The 20012-nt window shown below is 42.8% G+C and overlaps 1 protein-coding gene across 1 annotated transcript in view; it reads right to left on the bottom strand.

Annotated features, from left to right (window-relative positions):
• Nucleotides 1-20012, bottom strand: part of col22a1 (collagen type XXII alpha 1 chain) — a 266647-nt gene that overhangs the window by 227125 nt on the left and 19510 nt on the right. The window contains exon 4 of the mRNA XM_033019945.1: nt 4036-4602. Coding sequence (XP_032875836.1) covers nt 4036-4602 — 567 coding nt within the window. The remainder of the gene's footprint in view (nt 1-4035; nt 4603-20012) is intronic.

Below are 20012 nucleotides of genomic sequence, written 5' to 3'. Positions count from 1 at the left end.
TGGTGCAAAGGGAAACATACCAGAGTACAGAATATAATGTTACAGTGTCATCGAAGATTTTAAAAAGTGCAAGGGAGTAAATAAATTGGAAGATTGGGATTACATTCTTAGTTTAATTTATGAGAGAACTGTTCAGTAGTCTGGTAACAGCAGAAAAAGGTCTGTTCGTGAATCTGGTGGTATGTGCTTCCAAACATTTGTTCCTTTTTCCTGATAGGAGAGAGGAGACGAGGGGTTGACTGGGTTATGAAGGGCGGTATGGTAGCGGAGCGGTAGAGTTGCTGCCTTACAGTGCCAGAGGCCTAAGTTTGATCCTGACTATGGGTGCTGTCTGTACGGAGTTTGTATGTTCTCCCCGTGACCGCATGGATTTTCTCCGGGTATTCCAGTTTCCTCCCACACTCTAAAGACGTATAGGCTTGTAGGATAATTGGCTTGGTATAATTGTAAAATGTACCTTGTGTGTGTAAGATAATGTTAGTGTACAGGGTGATCACTGGTCAGTGTGAAACAGCCTGTTTCCGCGCTGTATCACCGTATTAAAGAAAATCTAAACTCAATTAAATCACAGCTGTGATGAAGAATGATGATACTTATCTTGGAAAGAACTAAAAACTACATGGTCTAAAGCAATTGAATGGTCTGAATGGACAGTGAAGAAAGCTAATGGCATGTTGACCTTCATAACAAGAGGAGTTGAGTGTAGGGGCAAAGAGGCCCTTCTGCAGTTGTACAGGGCCCTGTTGAGACCACACCTGAAGTATTGTATGCTGTTTTTTGATCAGGGGTGTGGACATTCTTACTATTGAGGGAGTGCAGCGTAGGTTCACGAGGTTAATTCCCGGGATGGTGGTACTGTCATATGTAGAAAGAATGGAGCGACTGGGCTTGGATACACTGGAAATTAGAAGGATGAGAGGAAATTTTATTGAAACATATAAGATTAGTAAGGGATTGGACACGCTTGAGGCAGGAAACATGTTCCCCATGTTGGGAGAGTCCGGAACCAGGGGCCACAGTTTAAGAATAAGCGGTAAGCCATTTAGAACGGAGATGAGGAAACCTTTTTCACCCAGAGAGTTGTGAATCTGTGGAATTCTCTGCCTCAGAAGGCAGTGGAGGCCGATTCTCTGGATGCTTTCAAGACATAGTTAGATAGAGCTCTTAAAGATAGTAGAGTCGAGCGATATGGGAAGAAGGCAGGAACGGGGTACTGATTGTGGATGATCAGCCATTATCACAGTGAATGGCAGAACTGGCTCGAAGGGCTGAATGGCCTACTCCTGCACCTATTGTCTATTGTATATTGTCTATTGACATAGCAAATGATGTGTTAAAAATGATGTGAATTTTGCCAAATTATTGGGAAAGAAGTAGTGTTCGGAGATTATCTAAACTGAAAGCATGATGAGGGGCATTGGACACAAATTGTGCAGTGTGGTATTAAAGAGGCAACTTCTAGCCTTCTATTGAGCCTGCTTCTTGAAAAGCACACTTTTAGCCTCAATGTCGTGCCAAAGTTTTAAAATAATTAAAGAACACACCCCTGATCAAAATACAGTTGGCAAACGCTTTAACTCCCTTTTCCAAATAACCTACGGCTAAGGAAATCAACATGAAAATGCACACTGTGGACACGTCACACTCCATGTGTTTGACATCATGCAGTCAAAATGATTTGTAGCTGGACTGAAAGTAGAGTTGCCTTGGAGATGAATGCATTGCCCTTTAATTACTCCTTTCAAGTCATTTGCCAGTTTCTCAAGTAAGTAGATGCTTTCACGCAGTGAAAATTGATTATTTTGTCCATGCAGCGCTTAGAATAAATTCTGGGCTGAAATAGTTCTGATTACTATTTATTCGATCAAATATGGCAAATGGTTGATAAATTATTAGTACGGTAGGTTTGTACACTATGAATGTTTACAACTACAACCCATATTTGACCTCCAACAACTCAAAAAGTATGATATCCAAGCAGGTTAACTTTCTTGGTCTTTACCTCCAGTAAGTAAAGTAAAATGTCAGTGCAAAACACGGTCTGTTACATAAAAATGCCTGATCATTAGGCTAAGTGATAGAGTTTAGCAGAAACTCTAATGAAGATTTAGCACAAGTTACTGGCCGCATTAAAAAATGAACTTAGAACATTTACAGCACAACGCCTCTCCCCCACAGTTGCCATTTCTGTTCAACTCATGATAACAAAGTTCCAAAATGAACAAAATGGCCATTTTGTTTTGTACCATCACAAGTTAGAAATTCATCATAAGTTGTTCATATTAGTCATACAATATGAAAGTCAATAGCATCAATGTTTGGAAGCAACCAGAACACAATGCACTGCTGCAACTTCATTTTGAAGCAACCAAGGACAAATTACTATCCTGGTGTGTTTTGAAGGTTCCTGGAAAATATTACTGAAAAAAAGCTGAAAAATGAAGAAAAACACAATATTTCTTCATAGCGTCCATTCACTGATCAATAACGGTGTAAAACAATCCTCTGGACGAGGAATTGCTTGGAACATGCAACAAACCACCAACAAAGATAGACACAAAGTGCTAGAGTAACTCAGCGGATCACGCAGCATCTCTGGAGGTAAAGGATATGTGATGCTTCGGGTCGGGACATTTCTTTGGAAGCTGAAGAAGTCCTCAAAGTCAGAAGAAGGGTCCCAACCCAAAAAGTCACCTTTCCTTTTTTCCCAGAGATGCTGCCTGACACGCCGAGTTACTCCAGCACTTTGTGTCGAGCTTTGGTATAAATCAGCATCTGCAGTTCCTTATTTCTACAACCAAACCAATAGCAATTGAGTGAATACACTCAGAAATATACAGTGAATCTGTTAGCCATTCCAATCAACAGGGCGCTATCAATCCTTATGATAAACATAAGCTTTCTTCTACCTTTCTCTGTCACTCTTTCACAATATCCTACTAATCACTTTCACTCATACAAACACACATGCACAGAATTCAATCAGTCAATTTTCAAATGTTTTGTGTTGTGACATGGTAAGTATTCTGTTTAATGCTTCTCCAGGATGAATTTAAACTGATTGCCATCAACAATTATTTAAAGAAAAGCAGCAGGGACTTCCAGCCACTATCCCAAAACACTAAGAAATGTTGTCGGAAGGGGAATGCCTGGAATCGATCTCAGACCATCAGTTCAAACCTTACTGAAATTTAATTGAGGCTTTTGCTCGGAGCATTGTACACTCACCTGAAACGTGGAAATCTCTCTAATAATATCAGTAACATCTTATGTGTGCTTTTCAACTCTCAAGGAAAAAGGGTTGGAATGGTGCTTCTGGGCCTAACCGATAGGCTTTAACCCACCACAAGATTCAGGGAGTTTTTCCATTTACAACATATTTTTGGGCGACACAGTGGCACAGCAATACAGTTGCTGCCTTACAGCGTCATAGACCTGGGCTTGATCCTGACTATGAGTGCTGTCTGTACGGAGTTTGTATATTTTCCCCATAACTGTGTCGATTTTCTCCAGGTGTTCCGGTTTACTCCTACAAAGATGTGCAGGAGTTTATAGGTTAATTGGCTTCTATAAATTATAAAGATAGAACTAGGAGAGTACCGATGATCATTGGCCGACGCAAATTTGTGGGCTAAACATCGTATATCTAAACTAAACTAAACTAAAATAAAATAAAATGTTTTGTGGAGCCAGAAACAACCTCCAGAATTCACATCATTCCCTCCAGCTCCCAGATAATGTACCACATGCTGCTCCCAGTCACCTGTAACCTAAACTTTTTGTTAGTTTTGCCTTACATTGGACAAACAATATCAGACCTGGATCTCAGGCTTTGATTGTCCAATAATTTATATCGCCATAAATTATGTTTACAGGCAGTTTGTAAACAGTTAAATAATGGATGGTTGCAGTCATATACAGTACATATAAAAATGAAATCTCAAACAGTACAAATACACATATGCTTCTTCAAAGCCACAGGTAACATTATTTTGCCTGATATGTCCGATCAAATAACAAATAGTAGGCACTTACTTTGGCACAGTCTCTGTCGTAGTATTCCTCGAATCTTGTCTATGGCATTGAAATCAGTGACATGGAACATGTGAGCAGATTTGGGTTCAGAAGCAATCTCCTCCAGTTCCTCCCTCAGGGCATCACCAACACCCACTGCAAAGAGCCTGATACCAGCAGAGTGGGCCAAAGTCGCATTTGGCAAGACTTCATCCTGGCTTCTGCCATCTGTCAAGAGGATCGCTACTTTCTGGATGTTCGGATTATTTGGCCTTCCGCCTTGCCGCTGTGAGAAGCTGTTCAAGGTAATGTAGCCAATTGCCTCCCCAGTTATGGTGTTCCCACGTCGGTATCTGATGCTTGCCGCAGCCTGCTTGATGTCCTCTATGTTGTGATAAGCACCTAGGTTGAACTCAGTGTGTGGCTTGTCACTGTAGCTTACAACTCCTACCCTGGTTTTCTCTGGACTGATGTCGAAACTGTCCACCAAATTGGCCACCCACTGCCTGACCTTTTCAAAATTCTCCTTCCCCACGCTATAGGAAGTGTCCAGCAGAAAGACCAGGTCATAGTGCACGTTCTTGCAGCCTGTAAAGGAACCAGAGTTCACAGGTAATACATGGTACACATTGAAAAGCATAAGCACTGCACCCCAAAGCATTTCACTGCAACATGCTGCCTCAAAACAGTGACTGTCAGAAACATAAAAGCCCAGCTCTTTCTCTCAGCTCCTTTGTGCTCCTTTTGAGAGCAGAGATCCACTTGAAGTGATGTACGACACAATTGAAGGCTGTTATTATGTGTAGTTCCACAGATCCAGCCTCCCACAAGAGATTGCTGAAACCTGCCCTCGTCAGATTGATTGTACTACAGAAGTTGGTTTTGTGCTAATTCTCAAGGAAATATAAATCTTTCACTTGTGGTTTTATAAATTGTTTTCAATTTTAAATCAAAATGTTGTTGCGTAATGATTTCAATGCAAAACTATTAATGCTTTGCTGTATCGATGATTTAATTATGATTATTTTTTAAGAACATGAAATTAAAATTATTACTTTGTGATTGTAGATATATTATAGATTATTTGCTTTGAACAGGCTGCTTCATGTTAGTTTTTTTTATTGACCTGTAGCACAAGACTCGAGGGCAATGCTGCTTCAGCACATTCAGGGGAAACACAATATTTCACCACTTCTCAGCTATGGATAACTTTTCCCTCTGGCTAAACTGTAGCAGAAAAGTTGTAGATAACATGTGCAACTGTACAGTGCAACATTTCTGCTCCGTTAACAAAACCCACATTTTTACAGCATCAATCATTGATGTCTGAAAGTGCAATTAAATAACTTGAAGTATATCGTAGTCAAATGCAATGGAAAAATAGTGTGCACCCAGGTCCAGAGATAGTAATACAATGAATCTTTTTTAATATGTAAGTTAAGGAAGGAATTTTTCACCTTGTTCAGAAAAAACTATGGGACTTCATCTATCTATCTAAGATCATGTCTTATCTGTCTATCTGAGATCATGTCTTATCTGTCTATCTGAGATCATGGTCATTCTGATATTATTGACATATCCAGAGGGTGCTACTTTTAATTGCAGAACTGGGGAGATATTTGAGATTGAAGACAACAGTGGAGTGTAATTTAGATTTCTCTTTCTTGATGATGCAAATTCCTTCTATAGCTGTCTGAGTGGTCAATGCCATGTTTAACATAACCCTGTCTTCACATTTAGATGCAGCTCACAGCAAGGTACTTGACAATGAGCAACAGCTGTAAGGTGAGTTTCCCCACTACTTCAAAGGAACTATGATAACAATGATATCCATTGTCATTTTAGGTGAGGTGCGTGCAGACTGTGAATTAATCTGCAATTTAGCACAACATAAGTCCATCGAGTGAGAAATACATTGGGGAGTTGTGTTTACAATCTCTTTGTAACTAAATTATGAAGAGAGTCGTTGACAGGGGTAAACCTCCAGCCATTTCTAACCTTTTTGTCGATGCTGTCATTGCATGCAGAACTATATCAAACTATGTAAGGGGTTACTAATATTGAGACTATTGATGTGCAGCCACAATTGTTTTTAAGAATAATATTTAACAGATGCCATGTTTTTAAACATCATCCTTATCTTAAAAGAATCAAGTCATAACCGGTACTTATAAAAAAACTGATTGGAATCCAGGGCTGGGATGGTTGCCAATTTGCAGCTGAGCATAAGATGACCTAATCTATGACAGACGCAGCCTTGGTGTTTTTTTCACAGAAAACGTGAGTAAAGTTGCTGGTGATTTTATTTTTCAGCAGTCCGATGTGCAGGGCTACCAATCAAGTTGATTAAATTAGTGGGCAGCACAGTGGCACAGCGGTATAGTTGCTGCATTACAACACCAGGGACCTGGGTTCGAGCCTGACTATGGGTGCTGTCTATACGGAGTTTCTACGTTCTCCCTGTGACCGTGTGGGTTTTCTTCGGGTTCTCCGGTTTCCTCACACATTCCAAAGACGTACAGGTTTGTAGGTAAATTGGCTTTGGTTAAAAATTGTAAGAAAAAAATGTCCCTAGTGTGTAGGATAGTGCTAGTATATGGTTTGACCACTGGTCAGTGAGGACTTGTTGGTCCAAAGGGCCTGTTTCTGTGCTGTATCTCTAAACTAAGCTTAACTAAGCAGCCATCCTCACCACCTGGCTAACTGTGTCAGGATAATATGGCATTCATGAGGGCTGAGGTCCACTCAAGGTATTTCTGCTCTCACCATTCTGGTGTTGGGATCATTCTCTCCTCCTCCTTCTCCCAAACATTTGACAAAAGATTAGTCTTTTTTAATTGGTGATTATTAATATTATATTTCGCTTGCGTAGTTTACACCCCAGCGGTATGAACATTCACCTCCAATTTCAGGTAGTCCTTGCTTTCTCCCTCCTTCCCCTCCTCTTCCCAGCTCTCCCACAGCCTACTGTCTCCGCCTCTTCCTTTTTCCTCCCACCCTCCCCCCACCCCACATCAGTCTGAAGAAGGGTCTCGACCCAGAACGTCACCTCTTCCTTCGCTCCATAGATGCTGCTTCACCCGCTGAGTTTCTCCAGAATTTTTGTCTACCTTCGATTTCTCCAGCATCTGCAGTTCTTTCTTAAACATTGTGCATTTACCTGATTGCTTCTTCTCATGATTTGGTACATCTGTAAAGATCACCACTCATTTTCCTGGGCTCCAAGGAATAAAGTCCTAGCCTGCTCAACCTTTCCCAAAAGCTCAGGCCCTCGAGTCCTGGCAAAATCTTCGAAAATCTTTTCAATGCACTTTCGAGTTCAAGTTCAAGTTCAAGTTAGTTTATTGTCATGTGTTCCTGTATAGGACAATGAAATTCTTGCTTTGCTTCAGCACACAGAACATAGTAGGCATTTACTACAAAACAGATAAGTGTGTCCATATACCATAATATAAATATATACACACATGACTAAATAAACTGATAAAGTGCAAATAACAGAAAATGGGTTATTAATAATCAGAGTTTTGTCCGAGCCAGGTTTAAAAACCTGATGGCTGTGGGAAGTAGCTATTCCTGAACCTGGTTGTTGCAGTCTTCAGGCTCCTGTACCTTCTACCTGAAGGTAGCAGGGAGATGAGTGTGTGGCCAGGATGGTGTGGGTCTTTGATGATGCTGCCAGCCTTTTTGAGGCAGCGACTGCGATAAATCCCCTCGATGGATGGAAGGTCAGAGCTGATGATGGACTGGGCAGTGTTTACTACTTTTTGTAGTCTTTTCCTCTCCAGGGCGCTCAAATTGCCGAACCAAGCCACGATGCAACCGGTCAGCATGCTCTCTACTGTGCACCTGTAGAAGTTAGAGAGAGTCTTCCTTGACAAACCGACTCTCCGTAATCTTCTCAGGAAGTAGAGGCGCTGATGAGCTTTCTTGATAATTGCATTAGTGTTCTCGGACCAGGAGAGATCTTCAGAGATGTGCACGCCCAGGAATTTGAAGCTCTTGGCCCTTTCAACCATATAGATATATGTTGATATAGATGGGGCTGTGGGTCCCCCTCCTACTCCTTCCAAAGTCCACAATCAGTTCCTTGGTTTTGCTGGTGTTGAGGGCCAGGTTATTGCGCTGGCACCATATGGACAGTTGCTCGATCTCTCTTCTGTACTCTGACTCATCCCCATCAGTGATACGTCCCACAACAGTGGTGTGGTCAGCGAACTTGATGATGGAGTTCGCACTGTGACTGGCTACGCAGTCATGAGTATAGAGTGAGTACAGCAGGGGGCTGAGCACGCAGCCTTGAAGTGCTCCCGTGCTGATTGTTATCGAGGCTGACACATTTCCACCAATACGAACAGACTGTGGTCTGTGAATGAGGAAGTCGAGGATCCAATTGCAGGAGAATGCGCAGAGACCCAGTTCTGCGAGTTTGGTAACCAGCTTGGAGGGGATGATTGTGTTAAATGCCGAGCTGTAATCGATGAATAACAGCCTGATATATAAGTTTTTGTTGTCCAAGTGGTCCAGAGCGGAGTGGAGGGCCAGCGAGATCGCATCCACCGTTGATCTGTTGTGGCGGTAAGCGAACTGCAGTGGGTCCAGGTTTTTGTCGAGGTAGGAGTTGATTTGCTCCATGATCAACTTCTCAAAGCACTTCATCACCACCGGCGTTAGTGCCACTGGTCGATAGTCATTGAGGCGCGTCACCTTACTCTTCTTGGGCACTGGTATAATTGATGCCCTCTTAAAGCAGGTGGGGACCTCAGACCTCAGAAGTGAGAGGTTGAAAATGTCCGTAAAAACTCCAGCCAATTGGTCCGCACAGGTTTTTAGAACACGACCGGGTATACCATCAGGTCCAGGTGCTTTTCGGGGGTTCACCCCTCTGAAGGATCTCCTGACGTCGGCCTCTGTGAATGAGACTGAAATACCATCACAGTGAATGGGGGCTCGGGAAGGCACATCAGTATTCTCCCTATCAAAGCGTGTGTAAAACGCATTGAGCTCGTCAGGGAGTGATGTTTCGCCGACATTCGAGCTGCCTCCTGGTTTCGCCTTGTAGGAGGTGATTGCATTCAGGCCCCGCCACAGCTGCCGAACATCTGTCTCATCCTCCAGTTTGGAGCAGAAGTCCCTTTTGGCCTTTTTGATGGCCTTACCAAGGTCGTATCTGGTCTTCATGTAGGCCACTGTATCATCGGAAGTGAATGCCCTGAGTCTGGATTTCAGAAGAGTGCGGAGCTTAACATCTTTCCTATAACAGGGTGACCAAAACTGAACACAATACACTAAATGTGGCCTCACCAATGCATTGTACAATTATAACATAACCTCCCAACTTCCAGACACAATACTCCAATATGCTGAAAGCATTTATGATAACCATATCTACTTGTGATGTTTAAGAAGGAACTGCAGATGCTGGAAGAATCAAAGGTAGACAAAAATGCTGGAGAAACTCAGCGGGTGAGGCAGCATCTATGGAACGAAGGAAAGGGTGACGTTTTGGGTCAAGACCCTTCTTCAGACTGATGAGGGGATGGGGGGGGCTGGAAGAAGAAAGGAAGATACGGAGACGGTAGGCTGTGGGAGAGATGGGAAGGGGAGGGGAAGGAGGGAGAAAGCAAGGACTACCTGAAATTGGAGGTCAATGTTCATACCTCTGGGGAGTAAACTGCCCAAGCAAAATATGAGGTGCTGCTCCTCCAATTTACGGTGGGACTCACTCTGGCCATGGAGGAGGCCCAGGACAGAAAGGTCGGATTTGGAATGGGAGGGGGAGTTGAAGTGCTGAGCCACCGGGAGATCAGGTTGGTTATTGTGAACTGAGCGGAGGTGTTGGGCGAAGCGATCGCCAAGCCTGCGCTTGATCTCACCGATGTAGACCAGCTGACACCTAGAACAGCGGATGCAATAGATGAGGTTGGAGGAGGTGCAGGTGAACCTCTGCCACACCTGGAAAGACTGCTTCGGTCCTTGGATGGAGTCAAGGGGGGAAGTAAAGTGACAAGTGTAGCATTTCCTGCAGTTGCAAGGGAAACTACCTACTTGTGATGTCACTTTCAAGGAACCATTTTTCCCGGCACTCCTAGATTCCTCTGTTCTACAAAACTCCCACCTCGCGCTTCTCCGTATTAAACTCCATTAACCATCCCTCAACCACCTGCCCAACCGATCAAGATCCTGCTGCAATTTTTGATGAACATCTTTGCTATCAACAATACCACCCTCTTTGGAGTCATCTGGAAACGTAATAATCATGACTTGTACGTTCTCACCCAACTCATTGATATAGATGACATAATGAAATGGTCCCAGCACTAAATCCTGAGAAACACCACACGTCACAGGCCTCCAGTCTAAAATACAACCTTTCACCATTACCCTCTGATTTCTTCGATTAAGTCAATTTTCTATCCAGTCATCTAATTCTCATTGGATCTAACCTTCCAGACCAGCCTATCATGTGGAATTGTCAAATGCTTTGCTAAAATCCATATACACAATGTCTTCAGCTTTCCCCTCATCAACCTTTTAGGTTACATCTTCAAAAACCCAATAAGGTTTATGACACAAAGCCTATCCTAATGCTGACTATCCCTAATCAGACCCTGAACATTTAAATACCTGCTTAGCCTACCCCTCAGAATCTCTCTCGTAACTTTCCAACCACACAGAAAACAATTTTACTTAATTATCCATTGACTCCTTCCTCCAAGCCAATTATGAATTCAATTGGTTGATTTTGTTTCCACATCACCTTGGTCACTTTCCAAATTTCCTTCAATTCCATGTACTTTAACTTCCAGAGTAGCCTAACATGTGGGACTTCATCAAAGCCCTTGCTAAACTCCATATAGGCTCCACTACCCTGCCCTCATTTGGTGACTTCTTCAAAAAAACTCTTATCAGATTTGTGAGACACGATTTCTCATGCAGAAAGCCATGCTGACTGTTCATTATCAGTGCTTATCTATCTATAGAAACATTTTCCAATTGTCTGGAACCACTACTGACCAGTGATTCTTGAAATATCACTCTTCATACCCGCACATTCTCTGAAGCCACCTCTGGAAATGTGATTCCAATTTAATTCTGTGTTTGGAAGAGTGAAAAACAAAGATCATCTGGTGTTCTCCATCACTGACCACTAATATTTCTGAAGTTCAAATAATACCAAGAATAGTTTGGAGTGGTAGTGAATTTCCATTTTTAAGTAATCAAGGAATATGGAGTTAGGAATGTAGCATTGAGGCAAAAGATCTGTAATGAATGGTGCAGCAGATGCAAGGGTCAGAATGGCCTCTTCCTGCTTCTACTTTTTATATTATTGTGCCAACATTAAGCTTTGAACAATGATAAGCTTAGTGCAAACAGTACCCATTTAGTTTAGATGGAACCTCAGTCATGAGCAGTTATGTGAAGGGGAAGAGAGGCATTTGAAGAAAGCATCAATAGACAATGGACAATAGACAATAGGTGCAGGAGTAGGCCATTCGGCGCTTCGAGCCTGCACCGCCATTCAATATGATCATGGCTGATCATCCAACTCAGTATCCTGTACGTGCCTTCTGCAGGTACCTGGATGTGTTATATCTGGACTTTCAGATGGCTTTCGATAAGGTTCCACATAAGAGATTAGTATACAAACTTAAAGCACACGGTATTGGGGGTTCAGTATTGATGTGGATAGAGAACGGGCTGGCAGACAGGAAGCAAAGAGTAGGAGTTAACGGGTCCTTTTCAGAATGGCAGGCAGTGACTAGTGGGGTACCGCAAGGCTCAGTGCTGGGACCCCAGCTATTTACAATATATATTAATGATTTGGACGAGGGAATTGAATGCAACATCTCCAAGTTTGCGGATGACACAAAGCTGGGGGGCAGTGTTAGCTGTGAGGAGGATGCTAGGAGGCTGCAAGGTGATTTGGATAGGCTGGGTGAGTGGACAAATGCATGGCAGATGCAGTATAATGTGGATAAATGTGAGGTTATCCACTTTGGTGGTAAAAACAGGAAAGCTGACTATTACCTGAATGGTGGCCGATTAGGAAAAGGGGAGATGCAACGAGACCTGGGAGTCATGGTACACCAGTCATTGAAAGTAGGCATGCAGGTGCAGCAGGCAGTGAAGAAAGTGAATGGTATGTTAGCATTCATAGCAAAAGGATTTGAGTATAGGAGCAGGGAGGTTCTATTGCAGCTGTACAGGGTCTTGGTGAGACCACACCTGGAGTATTGCATACAGTTTTGGTCTCCTAATCTGAGGAAGGATATTCTTGCCATAGAGGGAGTACAGAGAAGGTTCACCAGACTGATTCCTGGGATGTCAGGACTTTCATATGAAGAAAGACTGGATAGATTTGGCTTGTACTCGCTAGAATTTAGAAGATTGAGGGGGATCTTATAGAAACTTACAAAATTCTTAAGGGGTTGGACAGGCTAGATGGAGGAATATTGTTCCTGATGTTGGGGAAGTCCAGAACAAGGGGTCACAGTTTAAAGATAAAGGGGAAATCTTTTAGGACTGAGATGAGAAAAAAAAAAATTTACACAGAGTGGTGAATCTCTGGAATTCTCTGCCACAGAATGTAGTTGAGGCCAGTTCATTGGCTATATTTAAGAGGGAGTTAGATGTGGCCCTTGTGGCTAAAGGGATCAGGGGGTATGGAGAGAAAGCAGGTACAGGATACTGAGTTGGATGATCAGCCATGATCATATTGAATGGCGGTGCAGGCTCGAGGGGCCGAATGGCCTACTCCTGCACCTAGTTTCTGTGTTTCTATGTTCACTTATATCAGGCTCACTGGACTATACTTCCCTGGCTTATCTTTAAATAACTTAACAGCATTAGATACCCTCCAGTCATCTGAAACTTCACGTGTAGCTAAAAAATGATGCAAATATGCATCAACATTTGCTATCTCATTCTTGAAAGCCTCCCATTTGCTAGCCATACACGTCCCTGCAAACAGGCATTCTCTATCAATTTCTGAAAGTTCCTGCCTAAAGCCTCCAAAACCGGCCCTACCCCAATTTAGGACTTTAACTTGTCAGCCAATCCTATCCTCCTCCATCAATATAACTAAAAGTATAATCTTGACCACTTCCTGTCAGCACTGTATATTGATTTTAGAAAAAACGCTATCCTAAATCGCTATGATGTTTGGCCTTCTAACTCACAGTCCTCTTCCGCTGAGGCAGCCCCGAGGATTTTTCCGATTGATGAAAATTTAAAAAGTTATGAGTGTTTAAAAAATCTTGAGATCAGCTGTTTGGTCATCTCGCCTGTCAATAACCATGATGAAGGTAACGACCCTTCTGGGGGTGGGGCAGGACTATAAAACCCCGGATACCTGGACGTGAGTCAGTCACTCTGGAAGGTCATGCGGGAGACGCCATAAATGTGATTCTAAGCTGAGCAATGGAAATGGAAATGGAAATGAAATGAAAATGCAATGAGCTGTTTTGCCTGCCCTGTGCTGGAAACTGCAATTGTAATGGAAATGAAATGAAAATGCAATGAGCTGTTTGGCCTGCCCTGTGCTTGAAATCGCAATGGATATGGAAATGAATTGAATATGAAATGAATTGTTTGGCCTGCCCTGTGCTTGAAACTGCAATGGAAAGGGAACTGAAATGAAAATGCAATGAGTTGTTTGGCTTGCCCTGTGCTTGAAACTGCAATGGAAATGAAAATGAATTGAAAATTAAATGAGTTGTTTGGCCTGCCCTGTGCTTGAAATTGAAATGGAAATGAAATAAAATTAGTTGTTTGGCCTGCCTGAAACCACTAATTTTGGCCCACAAAGCCCCTATTAAGCGAGAAACCATCCCTTTTGCCCAAAATGCCTGTATTAGCCCAGGAGGAGCATGTTGACCCAAAAGGCTCATGCTACACCAGGTAAAGTCCAGAAAAAGTGCCTTTCACTGAGATTTCACTCAGATTTTTTTTTAAATAGTCCCTTCGCCTCATCAGGCCTGTACTAGCCCAGGAGGAGTCCCTTCAGCCCATCAGTAAGTATTCCTCCTGAAAGTATTAAACCTCACCCCAGCATTTTTCTCCCTCCATTCTTTGGCTCCCTGTGAGATCCAGGCCAGGATAGACTTCCCTCCTTCATTGCTGTGATTCGCAGAAAAAGATGAAAAATGTCTAAAATTGATTCTCCACCCTCTCCCCCTTCTCTCTCTCTCTCACAGAGTCTCTCACCTGTTTTGGGCAGAATTTCTGGCAGTTTCTGAGCTGCCAGCCCACCAGGCCTGAGTGACTGAGCTGCCAGCCCACCAGGCCTGAGTGACTGAGCTGCCAGCCCACCAGGCCCGAGTGACTGAGCTGCCAGCCCACCAGGCCTGAGTGACTGAGCTGCCAGCCCACCAGGCCTGAGTGACTGAGCAGCCAGCCCACCAGGCCTGAGTGATTGAGCTGCCAGCCCACCAGGCATGAGTGACTGAGCTGCTAGCCCACCAGGCCTGAGTGACTGAGCTGCCAGCCCACCATGCCTGAGTGACTGAGCTGCCAGCCCACAAGGCCTGAGTGACTGAGCTGCCAGTCTACCATATAACAATTACAGCACGGAAACAGGCCATCTCGGCCCTACAAGTCCGTGCCGAACAACTTTTTTCCCTTAGTCCCACCTGCCTGCACTCATACTATAACCCTCCATTCCCTTCTCATCCATATGCCTATCCAATTTATGTTTAAATGATACCAATGAACCTGCCTCCACCACTTCCACTGTAAGCTCATTCCACACCGCTACCACTCTCTCAGTAAAGAAGTTCCCCCTCATGTTACCCCTAAACTTCTGTCCCTTAATTCTGAAGTAATGTCCTCTTGTTTGAATCTTCCCTATTCTCAAAGGGAAAAGCTTGTCCACATCAACTCTGTCTATCCCTCTCATCATTTTAAAGACCTCTATCAAGTCCCCCCTTAACCTTCTGCGCTCCAGAGAATAAAGACCTAACTTATTCAACCTTTCTCTGTAACTTAGTTGTTGAAACCCAGGCAACATTCTAGTAAATCTCCTCTGTACTCTCTCTATTTTGTTGACATCCTTCCTATAATTGGGCGACCAAAATTGTACACCATACTCCAGATTTGGTCTCACCAATGCCTTGTACAATTTTAACATTACATCCCAGCTTCTATACTCAATGCTCTGATTTATAAAGGCAGCATACCAAAAGCTTTCTTTACCACCCTATCTATATGAGATTCCACCTTCAAGGAACTATGCACGGTTATTCCCAGATCCCTCTGTTCAACTGTATTCTTCAATTCCCTACCATTTACCATGTACGTCCTATTTTGATTTGTCCTGCCAAGGTGTAGCACCTCACATTTATCAGCATTAAACTCCATCTGCCATCTTTCATCCCATTCTTCCAAATGGCCTAAATCACTCTGTAGACTGGAAATCCTCTTCATTATCCACAACACACCCTATCTTGGTATCATCTGCATACTTACTAATCCAATTTACCACACCTTCATTCAGATAATTGATGTACATGACAAACAACAAAGGACCCAACACCGATCCCTGAGGCACCCCACTAGTCACCTGCCTCCAACCCGACAAACAACCATCCACCATTACCCTCTGGCTTCTCCCATTCAGCCACTGTTGAATCCATCTTGCTACTCCTGCATTTATACCCAACAGTTGAACCTTCTTAACCAACCTTCCATGAGGAACCTTGTCAAAGGCCTTACTAAAGTCCATATAGACAACATCCACTGCATTATCCTTGTCAATTTCCCTAGTAACCTCTTCAAAAAATTCAAGAAGATTAGTCAAACATGACCTTCCAGGCACAAATCCATGCTGACTGTTCCTAATCTGACCCTGTTTATCCAGATGCTTATATATATTATCTCTAAGTATCTTTTCCATTAATTTGCCCGCCACTGAAGTCAAACTAACAGGCCTATAATTGCTAGGTTTACTCTTAGAACCCTTTTTAAACAATGGAACAACATGCGCAGTACGCCAATCTTCGGGGACTATTCCCGTTTCTAATGACATTTGAAATATTTCTGTCATAGCCCCGGCTATTTCTACACTAATGACATTTGAAATATTTCTGTCATAGCCCCGGCTATTTCTACACTAACTACCCTGCCTGAGTGAATGAGCTGCCAGCCCACCAGGCCTGTGTGACTGAGCTGCCAGTCCACCAGGCCTGAGTGACTGAGCTGCCAGCCCAAGAATCCATTTGGCCCACAATGGCCATACTAGCCTTCTGGAAACCAGTCTCTTCGGCCCACAACACCCATACTAGCGTGCCAGAAAGGCCCCCCCACTGGCCACCAATATTAGAATTGGTGGAGCAGTGGAATAAAGCGTTGGGGGATCAGCCCTCCCATGTGAACATGGGACCCAAAGGGTCCCACTTAGTCTAGTAAGTACTAACACTTTCTCTACCTCATTCCTTCAGCAAAGGTCCCCTGATGTTTCATCTATAGGGCCCTTGATATACAGATTTAGAATAACTGATATATAGAGGGCACTAATTTTAAGAATATTAAGAATATTTTTCTTGAATACATAAAACAAATTCCACCCCATCCGTGCCCTTTACATGATGGGAGACCCAGTCAATATTGGGGGAGTTGAAATCTCCCATTAAAATCATAGCATCATTGAGTCACAGTCATACTTCATTGAAACAGGCCCTTGAGCCCAACTTGATGGGCCTTTCAGCCAAACGCTATACTACTCTATTATTTTCTCAGCTCTTTTTTACAGGAAAACATACCAAATCCCTGAATTTTAGCGGATATCTGAAATGATTTTGCCTAAAGCAGGCCACAAAGGGCCAAGTTAAATCAAATCCTTACTCTTGCATTAGTGTTCACCAGTGAATCACACACTGAAACATCTCTAATCAATTATCAAGTATTTCAAATTTACCATTGAAAGCCACAGGCTACTGATCAGTCTGAACTAGGCTAAATTTATGTACCAGCTGACACTTTGCTCACAATAAATACCTTTTTAAATTTCTTTTTATTGAACAAATACCTCAATAAATTTATTTTTATTGAACAAACACAGCTGAGTTCAGGGAATCAATTGATCTGCCCAGAATGTACCCTGTTATTAGATATATCCTTGAATGAAGAGGTGTGCCCAGTACAGGATATGGCCTGTTTAGTTTTTATTGTTATATGAAATGAAAACAGATTGAAAATGATGCCTTGATGAAGTGAACATAGTGTGTAGAGTCTTCAAAGACAGGATGTCTGAAGAAGGGTCTCGACCCGAAACGGCACCCGTTCCTTCTCTCCAGAGATGCTGCCTGTCCCACTGAGTTACTCCGGCATTTTGTGTCTACCTTCGACAGGATTTATATGACGGATATACTTAATGTTAGCACATGAATGAAGAGAAATAAAACAAAAACAAAAACAAATGATATCTAGAAAGACAGGGGACAAAAGATTATATTTGCTGTTCAGACCTCAGTTAAGCAAGTTTACAACTAAATAAGGATTTTTAAAATATAACCATTGCAGTAATATAAGAAGCATTAGTCCATAAAAAGATCTGACAGCAGCAATGTGATCAGTATCAGATAATTTGTCTCACTGTAATTGGGGTGAACCTTATGGTTCTGCAAAATAGCATCATGGGAATATTTGGAACCACCTCATCTGAAAAGAAAACCACCCAATGATAAAGCAGCACCCTCTCAATACTGCATTATGATATCTATAGATTGGCTATTTCATAGCAGCCAATTATAGTGTTTGTTAGTAGAAGTTTGCGCCGTCTGCAAAAGCCTGACGTCACGTCAGCAAAAGCAGTCTTTACTGCCGCACCCAGTACCCCCTCTCCCGTGGTCCACGTTAGCCACCGACATCTTCGAATGGCATGGCAAACACTATCTGGTCCTTGTAGACTCTTACTCTGGTTGGTTCGAACTTGACTTATTTCAAACCACTACTTCTGAAGCAGTTATCGAAAAGTTGCAGTGCCTCCTCTCCGTGCACGGCTCCCCTGCACGTATCCAGTTTGACAACGGCAGACAGTTCATCAGCCAAGCTTTTAAAAACTTTGCACAACGATGGGACTTTCAACACATTACCAGCAGCCCTGAATTCCCACAGTCCAATGGACTCACCGAACACTCTGTCCGGAGTGCAAAACAACTCATGGAGCGGCCATACCTTGCCAAATCAGACGTGTACCTGGACTTGCTCACCCTAAGGAATATTGCGCGGGATCCCATACTGGGTTCTCCAGCCCAACAACTGATGTCTCGCCAAGCTGCTCCTCTGCCTGTGTCCCAGCAGCTTTTGCAGCCACAAGTTTGTTCCCCGACTACAGTTCAGAAGCAACTACAATCCAAACGTGACATGCAGGAACGTGCCATTATTGAATGGCGGAGTAGATACAATGGGCCGAATGGCCTCATTCTGCTCCTATCACTTAACACCTTATAATCTTATGATCAAATGTTGAAACGTATCCTTAGAACAGTGGCATTAATGGAGAATCTTGAGAACAACAGGCCACTGTGGATGACAAATATCACAAAGAGGCAGAGACAGATATTAGACTTAGATGGTGTCTGGGATTCATGGAGAGCCTCCCAAAGGTCACTAGAAATTCTTCAGATGTGGGAATTTGGAAGAAAAAATTTGAAGAAAAATCCGGCATTGCTAAAAGCAGCTAAACCTTGAAATCATTGCATTACCCTAAAAACCCATTTAGTTTGTTAATTCTATTCGGGACTAGAAACGTGTTGTCCATACAGAGTCCAATTTACATATAAATGTGACTCCAGGCCCACAAATGCCATAGCCTCTAAATAGTCTATGAACTACTCAGGGTCGGTTAGTGTAATTTACCCCCCCCTTCCTCTACAACACCATTCAGGAAATAAGGCATTTTCAGTGCTGGCATTACATTATTTACTTTCTTTATGTGCACAGGAATGTTGCAGCTGCTTGATAATTTTCTATGCTACATTCAAAAGACTGTCAAACAGCTATTCCTTACACAGCACAGCTCATCTCCAAGGATCTGTCCTGCCTGTTTCTTTTAACTACAGGTACATGCAAAATCAGGAACAGAAAATAGACACATGAATACCAAAATCCAGCTTCAAGCAGCAGTAATAAGCATCAGGAATTTGGATGTGTTGAACTGGAAAGTTTCCATTCACTAGCATAGTGGGGGCAGGAGTACAAATTCCTGTGAGGAGCTGTGTCACAATTTCATTGGAGTCAGTTACACAGTAAAACTCAGATCAGAGAGAGCGTTGCAACATTACCACTTGGTTCTATGATTTGTTCCCTGTCAGGGCATCTTCCTGTCAGGAGGATGCAAGGCCAGAACTAGTGACGGAGGAGATAAAGATATGAATTTATAAAATGCAGGGCATCCTCAAGCACTTTACAACTGGGGAGACACTTTCAAATGAAGCTTACTATTTCAATGCAGGAATGCAGCTGTTATCAGGCAACTGAACCACCCTACCAATGAGAGAGCAGTCCTATGCTACTATCTACCTCATTGGAGACCTGCAGGTTATCTTTGATCAGACATTACTGGACATTATCTTGCGCTAAACATTCATATTATTTTCTTTATCACGTATCTGTATACTATGGATGGCTCGTTTGTGATCATGTTTGGTCTTTTCTGCGGATCAGTCTGAAGAAGGGTTTAGGCCCGAAACGTTACCTATCTCCTTCGCTCCATAGATGCTGCTGCACCCGCTGAGTTTCTCCAGCATTTTTGTGTACCTTTGGTCTTTTCTGCTGACTGTTTAGCATGCAACAAAAGCTTTTCACTTTAGCTCGGCACATGGAGCAAGAAAATAAATAAACTAAACTAAGCTAAGCTAAACTAATTTGGGAAAAGCAAAGTCTCATAACACTGACAATAGTGAACAGATAAATAGTTTATCTCAAATTCAATGAGAGAAAAAAATAATAGCTTCCATGCTATTATTTGAAGTGAAACCATGTATTTTATGCTCATC

This window comes from Amblyraja radiata, chromosome 4 (genome assembly GCF_010909765.2).
Source record: "Amblyraja radiata isolate CabotCenter1 chromosome 4, sAmbRad1.1.pri, whole genome shotgun sequence".
In the NCBI taxonomy this organism is placed as follows: Eukaryota; Metazoa; Chordata; class Chondrichthyes; order Rajiformes; family Rajidae; genus Amblyraja; species Amblyraja radiata.
Note: the sequence above shows the minus strand (reverse complement) of the source record. Positions and strands in the feature narration are given on the sequence as shown.